The following is a 12828-nucleotide window of genomic DNA, read 5'->3' as shown; positions in this document are numbered from 1 at the left end:
TTTGCCAACAGGTGTCACTGTAGCAGTCTTGGAGCTACTGCATGTCACTAGATATACAGATCTGCCACTTTACAAACTACTGACACATCTATAAAGTGCTATTTACCAGTCGCTTTTGTGTTACAAATATATACCATGTTTTGCAGTGCAATTCTTATGTTTTTTGGCATGATTATTAAAATATTGAACACTCGATCCACTAGTACAGTGGTGTGCAAACATTTTGAAACGCGACCACTTTTTGACCAAAAACTTTATTGCCGACACCTACATAGGCTGACTATATGTCCCAGAAAACCGGGACATTCCGATTTTCTTTGCAAGTAAGCTTACTGTTCCGAAAGCCCTTTTCAGAATGTTTGTTTCTATTTAAACTAGGTGATATTGACTCCCAAACATATTTATTTTTTTAAATAATATATAAATATTTACTTTGTTTTTTGATGTACTTAGTGTCTCTTATGCAACATGGAAGTGTAGCATATGGAAAAAGTGTAGCATTTAGGAAAATAACTTCCATAGAGCGACATGGGTAGAGTAAACATTCAAACATCATTTCCCACATTTTTTTTTATATTTTTTTGCAAGGACACTGCACATTCACGAGTCTGGCACTGATTCATTGATTATTGTACAAGAATAGAATTTGATAAAATTGCATTGTATGATACATGGTAATTTGCTTAGTTGAATAAAAAGATTTCTTTAGTTTTGACATATTTTTATTGCAGAATCTCTCACGACCCCTCACGGGGTTGCATCCCATGGTTCGCATGCCACTATGCTAGTACAAAAATACTTTGCAGTCTACTAATTTTTCCCATTTAGCTCATCTAATTAACCTATGAGAACGAACATGCTTAGTATCGAAAATTTGCAATAAACCAAGACTAATGAGAGCTAAAGTAAACGTGAAATTTGAGATATATGAAATTCTTCAATGTACTTTGTGAAACAACAGAGAATCCTGAAATGCAAAGAACAGAAGTTTCAAATCAGCTGATTCAACAGTTTCTCAAAGTCTAGAAATTTTCCAGAACCTGTGACTCAGATTTCCCCATATGCCGGGAAACACAGACCTCCATAGATTCAGGGGAATACGGAATATATTTTACTAAATTAATGTATAGAAAAAATCCAAAATATTCAAGTAAATAACTAGTCTGCCCTTGGTAATCACTGTCTCCTCAGTTTTCTGCCAAAACACTGTGTTACAGTGATAATTCTCATATCAGAACAAAGTCTACATTGTGTACGTGTTAAATGAATGTTTGAAGGAAACCACCCTCCTGAAGTTTTTGCTAGTGCTTAAGTCATCTATATCATAGGTGGAGATAGACTTGGAAGTCTGGGGGCATGGCCATTATTGCTAGGGGAGCCAGATGATGATGTCAAGTAATATATACATTAGATCAGTCGACTCCACCTTTGACGCTGGGGAGGGGGGGGGGAGAGCAATGCTCCCCCCCTGATCTATATGCATTCTAACTCCATATCTAGTATTCCGCTGCTTGTTTGGATGTTATGTGAACATTTATAACTCATTATATATAATGAGCCCTGGATATTGCCCCTGGCATTGCATCACCAAGGTGACTAAAAAATTGGAATTGGAGCCTAATATTTTTATGCATGATAACTTAATTGAAAACGCAGGGCAGCACAAAATTATCTAAAATTATGCTAGCATGCAAAGCCAAAAAAAATACACAAATTTGAACCAATTTTGTCTAGTGGCACCTAAATTTGATTTAATTTGTCAAGCTGTGCTATGTACACATTACTCAATGATGATTTTGCAGCAGGCATTCAAAGATGATGCACATGCATACATCTTAAAATCATGGATGAATTTCACTGATTATAAAAATGGGAACGTCTCAATATTGGAAGAAATTTTGGCCACACTGTGTGTTCGAGGACACATCTATATCTACTGAAACAAAAGCGATATGGCATGATTATCAAGATTAAGAAGTGGGTGAAAATTCATTAGAAGCAAAACATAGCCCAAGGGCTTTGTTAGTTTAAACCGGCAATGGATTTTTTCCATGATACAGACCCATCTACAGAACATTTTTCACAGGTAGAAAAATTCGAAACCTTATTACTATACTCAATCTTTCTAACAAACGAAACATGGTCAAGGCTCTATCAGCATTAGCCAATTTTAGTCATTGCCTCGGTCAAGGGGTGAGACCATGTAGGAAGTTACCATACTCTAACAAATTAACTTAAACTAAGAAGAAATGGCTAACAGATATTATAATATTCTCTCAGAAAACATTGCCAAGAATCATTGGATGTCCCTTCTACCAGTGGCGTCTTAACACATGGGCCCACCCGGGCAGGGGCCTCATAAAAACCACTTGGCCTGGAGGTGGTCCCCGATGATCTTAAGACGGCCCTACCTTCTACTTCTGCCGCACAAAGCAGATGTATACGAGATGTCTAAAAAAACAAAAGGTTCATGGTTAATAGATTTTCTGTATTCATAGTCACCCCTGGAATGTAACCCGAGTGAATACCGAGGGACGAAGGCAATATTGTAATTATCCAATTTAGGAAAAAGATAAATATCCAATGTTATTAAAGTGATATTAAATAAGTTATATATATATATATATATCGCTTCAACTATAGAATTTAGTCTAAAAAATATAATTTACTCACTCTCTCAGCTTACATTTTCAGTTTCTGGGATGACTATCTTTTCTTGGTAATAAGTATCAAGTTCTTTCCCATTCAAATTCATCTCTTCATTTATTGAATTTTGAATTTGATAGATTTCCTCTAAATTGAAATAAATTAATATAGTGAAAACATTTGTTCATCACCAATTTCATGCTATAGATTGTAATAAAATTCTATAGATTTTGTAAAACTGATTAAGAAAATGATCCTTACCCTTTTCATAAGAAGGAGAATTTCGATCTTTGCCCCCTTCAGCCATTCCAGATTTTGTATTGGCTGAGCTAATGAAAAAAAAAATTATATTTTTTTATTTATATGTGATTACAAGTGCGTGATGAGAATGAAACGAAAAGAAATAGGACCTGGAGACAGAGGCAGGTTTATGGTTTTGGTGGCTGTGAGCTAAAGAAATTTTACAGCCCTCTTCCCATTCTAGTCTAATTCTCTTGATCGTCACTCATTTCTCAAATTTGCAGCCCTTGGCTTATAACCCACTGTCACTTACATGCTAGCACACTTTCATGGTGTCTAGCATGTAAGAGTAAAAGTAAAATCAATCTTTTGATCATACTTGCACTCTATATCACTCCCCATGCTTACAAAATTTCTAGGTCACTATTTTCATCACTCCAATGCTCACACACTCTTTAAGGTCACTCTTTTGGTTGCTTACTGACCTGGTTCCACGCTCTTTTTGTCACGTGCTAGCACACTGTTTTGGTTGCTCACATCATTGCGAACTTTTTAGGTCACTCTTCTGATCACTCACTTTATAAATCATTCTTTTGGTTGCTTGAAAATGCTCTCTTTCAGTCACTCACTGACCTGATTTCTTGCTCTTTAGGTCCATCTTTTGTTCACTCACATGCTTGCAAACTCTCTAGGTCACTCGTTTTGTCACTCAATGACCTAGTCTCTCGCTCTCTATGCAGAGGAGAATTTATGATTTTACTTCCTGTGGGCTATACATATTTTACCACCTCACTCCCATTCTATTTTTTTTTCACTAGTCATTCGCCAAACATGTTGCCCCCCTACGAACTTATGGCCCTGGGTTGTAGTACACTAGCCCCCCCCCCGGTATCTGATTAGAGGTGGTTAATATTCATAAAAAAATTATCATACCATATTCATAATTTAATAATTCCATATTCATTACCATAAAATTATTAACTATTATTATAATTAAAAAAGATGATACTTTTTTATAATGTGAGCGACAGACATATTTTGTTAAGAGCTTTTCAACTTCAAGTTGAGGAGTATTTCATCCCAAAAGTAGTACAAGTAAGTTATGAGCTGAAAAAATATTCCGCAAAAATACTTCCACAATAACTCAGCAAAATGAAGGTTTATTCACTATGTGAAAGCTTTGGGCAAATCAGAATTGACAGTTTCCATCATGATGTACTAGGTTCTAAATGTTCTCACATTGTAAGAATAAAAAGTACTGAGTGGAGTGGTTTTTTTTTATATGGATACTAATACTGTGGGAATGGGATTCAAAGATCTTCATTATGAAAAAAGTTGGCTTTGAGATACAAGTAACTTTCAAGAAAAAATTAGGCTCTTAACTTGAGGTGTACCAAATAGAGATAATTTGAATACAGTAGGACCGTGATTACCCAAGCCTCTATTAACCAAGTTTTGGATTGTCCGAGGTACCTTTCATAAGTTCATTTGAAAAATTAAGTTCAGTAAAACAAAGTGCTAAATGCCATAATGTATAAAAGAGCTCCACAGGTTGTGATCGTTTCTTGACATTTTTTTTAAAAAGGGTAGTATCACCCTTTGGGAAAGGTGCTGGAATAGATCAGAGGAACAATAGAAGCTACAGATGCATCATGAGATCTTGTGTGTTGGCTTAGCCGTAGGGGGTAATAAAAATTTATTTTTTTTCTGAGGATAACGATTGAAAATTTTTTTTAGAAAACTCTTGAGTATTAAAGCATTTTAATTTGGACACTTTATTTGGCAAACATCATAAGCTCCTAGCTCGCTATCACCATGGCGCTCCACTGAAGCATCATTTAAATGTTCAATCACAGAGGACACTGAAAAGTTGTTTTTGAAAGCACTGTACGTGTGTAATCCTCAAAATGTTGTAAATTGCAAATACATTATAGTATTTCATATAACTTTTTTTTTTTTCATTCATTATGTTATTTCACTGAGAGCTGCTCTTAGTGGGTGTGCGGTCACACTAGGCCTTAGGATTTGGGGTCACCACACGGTAATAGAAATGAAAAAAATATTTAGTAGCAAACAATGTGTCTAAGCTTTTCAACTGATTTGATTCTGAAATTTTCAGCACCGCTGGGACAGTCAGACAGATTAACAATCCAACAACAGCTTAACAATCCAGAATTAATGAAGAAAAAACTTCATTAATTCTGGATTTCCATCAATTCTGGGATTTTTTCCTCATCGTGATTCTCCTCCCCTCACAAAATATATAAAATCAGGGGGCTAAAGAGCCCTGAAAATTATTTTTGCATAAGGCTCTACATCTGATAAGAGAAGCTCTGGCAGTATATACAGAAATTAGAAAACTTTTGTACACACCTAATTTCCACCATTTATGGCTTTATTCATCCCATTTAACAGGCCCTTACCCAGAAATTTTGTTTTGGTGGGGGGAGCCAAAGTGATAGAAAAATAGATTTAGCCATCTTTTTCCCATTTTTTGGTCATTTTCTCACATATTGGGAGGGGACCACACCCCCAAGGGCCCTCCTCGCTACGGCTTTGCCATTTAACCCCAAAATTCTGTAAGGTCATGATTACCTTCAGTTTTGGTCATCTAAGGTAGGTCTGGTATAGGTACATTAGCTCGGATAGTCAGGGTCCTACAGTCTTACTTAAACAGATTAATTCAAGGAATTTCAGCAGTTGTTGAATCATTCAATAGTTAATAAATTATGATTTTTATCAAAATATATAACACATTTTCCATAAATTTTAAATAAAGTCCACTTCTTTCAATTGAAAAAGTTGGGAAATCAGTTAAGGTGAGTTACTCACACATATGCATGAAAAAAACTTACTTGCAAGAAAAAATTATTCAATCAATGCAAGGCTGCTCAGAACAAATAATTTTACAGCCTAAGCTTGAAAAGACATGATAAAAAAAGAGACTGTATCATGAAATCTCGTGCCAATTATCTACTAAATTTACGCAAAGGAAAAACCTGATAACCATATCCAGATATGACAAATTGTGAAACTTTGAAGTCTTTTAAACTGTGCTCATAATAATCTACATCATTTTCACTTGATAGGAAAAAAAATCATGAACTGATTACAAAATCTTATCTGACAGTAGGAAAAAAAATAGTCAGGTCTTTTTATAGCGACTACAGAACAATTAAAGATAAAGAGAATCAACTTGACTTTTGTCTCATTTAGAGCCAAGTTCAATGTTTCAAACTTGATGCGAAACAAAATTGCATAAAAATCTACTTTTTATGATCTATCTAGTGCTACATGATTTTCATATTTATGACAATTGAATTGCAATTTTTTTGCCATTTTTGATAAGTAAAATGTGATAATTCGATTTTTATCACTTTTCACGAAATCTTGATAATTTATAATTTTCTGAAGGAAAAAAGGCAATAATGTTGCTGAGCACTTGAATTGTAGAATTTTCAATGAAGTCCACAGTACTTTAATACTTGGCCTTGTAATTAAACTTAGAAAAAAAATCATAATTTTTAATTTTTGTGAATGAATGCATATTTTGATTTGAAAAACATTTTTGTGAATGAACACAAGATTTTGGATTTGAAGTTTTTTTTATGAATGAATGCAAATTTTTTTGGCATTTTTTACCGAAGGAAAGCATAATTTTTGATCAAAAAACTGTTTTTGACAATGAGTACAGAGGAGGTTCAGGCCATTTCATAAGTGTAAGTGAATGATATTTTGGTGGAAAAAAAAATTTGCTCACCCTTTTAGTTGGCACCCTGAAAAATCCCCCATTCAGTTGCTGCTTTCTACAGCGGCATAGTTCCCAGGAATCAAGATCCGACCATGAATGAATGCGAAATTCTCAACTTGAAAATATTTAATTTTGTGAATGTCAAATTTTCCAATTTAGAATTTCTCCCTTTCTTGCAAAATTTGGATTTTTATTTGAGAAATTTACATATCTGTCTATCTCCTGCACATAATATGAGATGAAATAATACAATAGCTATTAAAATTTTAATTCAAGTTCCAGAAAAAAAGCTTGCTAAAAAAATACAAAACAATGATTTCATAAGCTTTGATTCATGAATGCTTACCTGAATAAAAATTTCATCTTTAACATGAATCATACTGCATCATATATTGTCCTCGTCCCCCTCTGGCCAGAAGCACGAATGCGCAAATTTTCACTTTTTGGGTTTATCAGCTGGTTGGATCCCTTATTTTGCTGTCTAAGTTTTGCAAGAAAAGCGAACATTTACCCCCATTGAAACAAGCATGTTAAGGTATTTAAGGGAAATAACATTCATAGAGTAGCATGGGTATAATTAAACATTCAAACGTCACTTCCACATTTTGGAAATTTGCACATTCATGTTTCAGGCACAAGGGGGACAACATGTAATTTCAATGCAATAATCAATTGAAATCAATATTTTATTAAAAATGAGTTAACATCCCAACATACATATAAACCTAGCAGCTACAGGTTGAAGATAAAAAAAGACAATTTCATGGTCAATCTTTTGGTTATGTCGACACTTTAAATCACTCCCATGCTCACACACTCTTTTGGTTGCTTAGTGACCTGGTTCCATGCTCTTTTTGTGACATGGCAGCACACTGCACTGCTTTGGTCACGTCATTGCAAACTCTTTAGGACACTCTTCTGCTTACTCACTTTATAGGTTATTCTTTACGTCACTCATAAGCCCACAAATACTCTAGGTAATACTTTTAGTCACTTGCTGACCTGGTCCCTTGCTCTCTTGATCACTCACATTCTTGCAAACTTTTTCGGTTTTTCACTGACCTGATTTCTTGCTCTTCAAGTCAATCTTTTGTTCACTCACATGCTTGCAAACTCTCTAGATCACTCACTGACCTAGTCCCTCACTCTCTAGGCACAGAGGAAAATTTATGGTTTTACTGCCTGTGGGCTATACATATTTTACCAGCTCCCTCCATTCTATTTTTTCCACTACTCATTCACCAAACACGTTTCCCGTACAAACTTGTGGCTCTAGGCTATATAGCCTGCTAAGCCCCCCTCCCGGCAAATATGCCTGAACCTAGAGATGGTTCATATTCATGAACTAATTATCATCCCTATGAAACAATGAACTTGACACAGAATTTAAAAAAAAAGAAGAAACTTTTTAATAATGAGAGCAACAAACATATTATTGTTAAAAGCTTTTCAACTTTTAAAAAAGTCACGAGAGGTCAAACCTACTTAAAAAAAAAGATAATTCACACACCTAGAATAAGCAGTAACAAAGCAGAGATAACAGAAATTTATCTCAGAAAATCGAAGCCCTATGTAATAATCAAGATTATGTAACGATCATAAAGAATTTCAAGACAATTCAAAAGGACAAGAGGGAACAACTGATGTGATTGTGGAGATCAAAAGACTCAATGACTGATAAAACAATAAAAAAGAAACAGATAAAATTGGAGAGAAAATAAGAGTAGCTACCTACATACATATTGTTTTTTTGCTGTAAAGTGATAGGAAGAAGCATTGCAGTGTGAGCTTTTGTGCAGATTATGGTGTTTAAGGCCCCCTGAACCAAGCAATGTACTGGGCCCTGCTCCCTAAGAACTCTGACACCCAGTAGCATATTTACAGGGGTCATGCATGGTGGGCTATAGCCCAAGGGAACAAGTTTGGAGGGGGCAGCAAATTTGAGGAATGATTGGCTGAGAAAATTGGTAGAGTGGGAGGATGGCAGCAAAATTTATATAGCCCACCATAGATCCGTCTCTACTCAGAGAGCACAGGAATAGGTCAGTGAATGACCAAAAACAATTTAGAGAATGTGGATCATCAAAGGAGTAACCTAGAATATGAGTGATCTAAAGAATGATCTAGAGCAGCAGTTCTAAACCAGTGCTCTGCACAGCCCTTGGGGCTCCATGTGAACTCCACAGGGGATCCATGGCAGCTCAAGAAAAATACAAAAACCATTAAATTTGGAAAAAATAATAAGTATTTTTGAATAATAATAAATCAGTAACTTTGATGAATTAATAAAAATAGACCTATGGGCTCCTCCATAGAAATTATATAAAAGAAAGGGTCTGCTGATCTAGAGAGCGTGTGAGGGGGACTGAATGAAGGAGTAATTTAAAGCGTCTGTAAGCATGTGAATGATTAAAAGAGTGACATAAGGAGAAAAAGGCCAGGTCAGTGAACATCCAAAAGATTGAAGAGTGACCTAGTGTGTGTGCAAGCATGGGAGTGACCCAGAGAGTTTGTAAACATAGAAGTTACCAAGAAACCTAAAAACAATGTTTTGCATTGTTCTGCAACAAGCTATCAGCTGACTGGAAATATTCTGCGGTAAAAATATCCATAACAGTGTTTTCTAAACTTTTCTTAAAATTCTTCTGCAGTATCACAGGTTTGAACTCCACCATTGCCACAGTGGTGGTTGGCTGAAGTTGATTTTCTGTGATTCCCAACTTTGAGGTGAAAAGGTGAGCTGATCTTCCGTTAAAAAGTCTTGCCACAGAGAGCAACAGGCATACAACGGTGCATTTATTCAATCATTACAATTCACTCATAATTATAAAAATTGATGGCAGCACTATATAGAACTTCACGTTAGGTTCACGGAACGTACATGCACATTCCAGCATTTATCAATTTGTTAGAAATTCCTTAGAGGAATGTGTACAAGGTTAAGTAGTAGTAGCACTGATTGTTATACAACATACGTTGCAGATTTTGGCATATTCTGCTTTGGAGCTCAAGGAGTATAGAAAGCAAAAGACCAGGTTCATGAGCAGCCAAAAGAGTGACCTAGAAAACATGCAAGTGACCTAGAGAGTGTAAAAGCATGTGAGTGACCTTGAGAGTGTGAAAGCATGTGAGTGACCTTGAGAGTTTATGAACATGGGAGATGCCAAAAGTGACCTACAAAGAAAAAGACCAGGTCCACGAGCAGCCAAACAAATGACCTAGAGAGTGAAAGCATGGGGGGGGGGGGGAAACCAAAGTGACAGAATAGATTTGCCCATCTTTTTCCCTTTTTTTCGGTCATTTTCTCACATTTCGGTGGGGGGGGGGGGAGGGACCAGACCCCCAAGTCCTTCCCTAGCTACGCCCTTGAGTGCAAGCATGAATGCAACCAAGAGAGAGACTTGTAGACAGAGGCATATTGACAGAAGTGGAAGAAAGGTCTACCGCCCAGGGCAGCAAATTTCAGTAATGAGTGGTCAAAAAAAAATTAGACTAGAAAAGCAGCAAATTTGTGTAGCTAAGCTAGTGGTAAAGCTCTTAATCCTTCGAAGCTTTTCCCCTTCAAATTAGTGAGAAAGGGTAGCTTAGTACAAGCCTACAAAAATTGATGCTATTCACAATGTAAGGTTATTACGATACCCCAAGAGTGGAACATTAACAAGGCCTTGTATAATTGAATGAATAATCAATTATGAATATAATAGGCTGTACAACAAAGAACAACTCACCTCAAACTATTCTCATTCACTTCGAATAACAGGCATTGAATTTGTTCAGGATCGGTGTCTTTTATTACTATCTTTTTTCTTTGCCTACGTCCACTGGGAGAATATAACGATCATGTAATCATGTTGTGAAAGCCTCAACCAAATTTTTAAATGCATACATTGTTGAATAAAGGTATAATTTCAATGCTTTTTAAACTTTCAATTTCCTCCAAAACATATTTTCAGATTTTTAGGGAATATTTTACATGGGGGGGGGGGGGTTATGGTTTTGCCACCCGTGGGCTACATGAGTTTTGCTGACTTTCTCCTATTCTAGTCTAATTTTCTTGAACCCACTCATTTCTCGGATTCGCTGCCCTGTGCCATAACCTGTTTGGCTGCTACTCCACCCCCCCCATTATGTCTCTAAGTCACTCTTTTGGATACTCACATGCTTACATACACTTTTAGCCACTCCCATGCTCACTGTTTTGGACAATCACATGTTTCCACATGCTCTAGCTCACTTTTTTCATCATGCCCATAAACACTTTAGGATATTATTCTTTTGTCGTCCACAGACCCTGGATTCCTCATTTTCTGAATCACTCATTCAGACACTTGCATGCTATGACACTTTTATGTTACTTATTTACTTGGTTCCTTGTTTTCCAGGTGACTCTTTTTGGTCATTCACACTCTCTAGATCACTTTTTTGGTCACTGGCCAGGTTCTTTGTTCTCTCGCACCCTATCTTTTAGGTATTCACATGCACTCACAAGCCCTAGATCAATATTTTGGTTAGTCCCATACTCAGGTCATTCTTCTAGGTCTTTTTTTTATAATGCTCACTGACCTAGTCACTCATTTGATCATTCAAATGCTTGCACATGTTCTAGACACCCTCAGGACCACCTTAAGATTATCATGAGACCCCTTTTTTGAAGCTGATTTACAAATTTATATGCTTACTCTTGAAAATTTCAAATAGACCTAATTTTTGCGAGCCCCTTTTTTCTCTTGAAGCCCCCCCCCCTCCCGGACTCTCTAGCAGGACCATCTTAACGCATGAGCCCACCCAGGCACGGCCCGGGGGCCTCAAGAGAAGAAGGGCTCAGAAAAATTAGTTCAATTATTCGAAAATTTGCTAGGTAAGACCTCGGAAAAATCATTTGGCCCGGGGGCCCATGGTGCTCTTAAGATGGCCCTGCTCTCTAGGTTCCTCTTTTGTTCACTCCCATGCTTGCACACAAGGCCGCAACTAGGGGGGGGGAGCAGATGGGTCTCGTGCCCTGGGCGCTGCACCAGAGGAGCCACAAATTTTATTCTCAAACCTCTCCTTCAACATTACAGGGGGGGGGGGGCACCAAATAGCGCACTTGTCCCGGGTGACCAAGCATCTAGTTGCGGCCCTGCTTGCACTCTCTAGGTCACTTGTTTGATGATTCATTGATCTAGTCCCACGCTCTCTAGACAGACAGATTTATAATGGGTCCATTTATGTCCCATCTCACTAATTTTTTGGTCACTCACTCTCAGCACCGTCTTAACACATGGACCCAGCTGAACACTTCAAGTGGAGAGTCCTCGTGAAAATTAGATCTGGTTCAAATTTCCTAGAGTAAGCATGTTAATTGGTAGGCAATCATTTCTAGCCAGTAGGAGAAGGCTCAGAAAAATCACTTTGCCTGAGGGGCTCCCACGATGCTCTTCAGACAGTTCTGTTCACCTCTCAAATTTGCTCTGTAAATATGCAGGGCCGCAAACTAGATGCTTGGGCAGCCATGGCATACACGCATTATGGCATCCCCTTGCAATTTTTATGATAAGGTTAAAGGATGAATTGCGACCATTCTGGTTCAGCACCCATAGCACCAGAGACGCCTTCCCGCCCCTGTAGCCACTTTAAATAAGCCACTTTTTTCAATGTGAAAAAAATTACTGTCCCTGGATCAAGAAATTGAATTTCAGTCGCACACACGGTGGGGGGGGGGGGGGAAAGAGCTGACAGGCCCTTAAGGAGTTGGTGACTCCCCAAATGTGAAAAAATTTATACATTTTTAACACCAGAGACTGATCAAGGTGGGTCCCCTCAAATTAGAAAAAGTGTAAAACTGGGGTTTTGTGGGTCCCTTCAGAAGTCGGGGTGCACGGTGCGTCCGCCGTTAAATCCGCCTTTAACACTAAAGATTCAGTCGAAAGATGACCACGAAAAATCATAGCTGAGAGACAGGGCCGCTGCGTGCCTTGACGAAGGGGGCCTCCCCTGGGCCAGACTTTTTCCTGGCGTCCATTGAAAAAATTTAATTTTTTTTTTGTTAGCCCCCTCCCCTCCGCATTCAGATCAAGGCCCTGTGGCAGTGCTCCGGTTACCGCAGCCTAGTTACTGGCCAGCTGTGAGAACCCCTTTTTTTCCCATATGACTACAAGCATGGCCTTCAAAAAAAATTGCAAACAAAGGCTCCATGCGGTTTCAAACGCACC

The 12828-nt window shown here is 37.6% G+C and overlaps 1 protein-coding gene across 5 annotated transcripts in view; it reads right to left on the bottom strand.

Moving 5' to 3' along the window:
* Positions 1-12828, bottom strand: part of LOC149087354 (natural resistance-associated macrophage protein 2-like) — a 38490-nt gene that overhangs the window by 25448 nt on the left and 214 nt on the right. The window contains exons 2-4 of one of the 5 annotated variants that reach the window (XM_089231425.1): positions 10366-10458; positions 2908-2975; positions 2674-2793 (exon numbers count right to left, since the gene is read on the bottom strand). Coding sequence is in view for 3 of the 5 variants with exons in the window: in XM_089231422.1 (XP_089087548.1) it covers positions 2687-2793; positions 2908-2953 (153 nt within the window). In the remaining 2 variants the exon portion in view is untranslated. Of the gene's footprint in view, positions 1-2673; positions 2794-2907; positions 2976-5741; positions 5858-10365; positions 10459-12828 lie in introns of those variants that run through there. The other 4 variants (XM_089231422.1, XM_089231424.1, XM_089231423.1 and 1 more) reach the window with 4 other exon arrangements.

Source organism: Pholcus phalangioides, unplaced genomic scaffold (genome assembly GCF_987345545.1).
Source record: "Pholcus phalangioides strain wild (caught in Gottingen) unplaced genomic scaffold, Ppha-v1.0 ptg000004l_1, whole genome shotgun sequence".
Taxonomy (NCBI): Eukaryota; Metazoa; Arthropoda; class Arachnida; order Araneae; family Pholcidae; genus Pholcus; species Pholcus phalangioides.
Note: the sequence above shows the minus strand (reverse complement) of the source record. Positions and strands in the feature narration are given on the sequence as shown.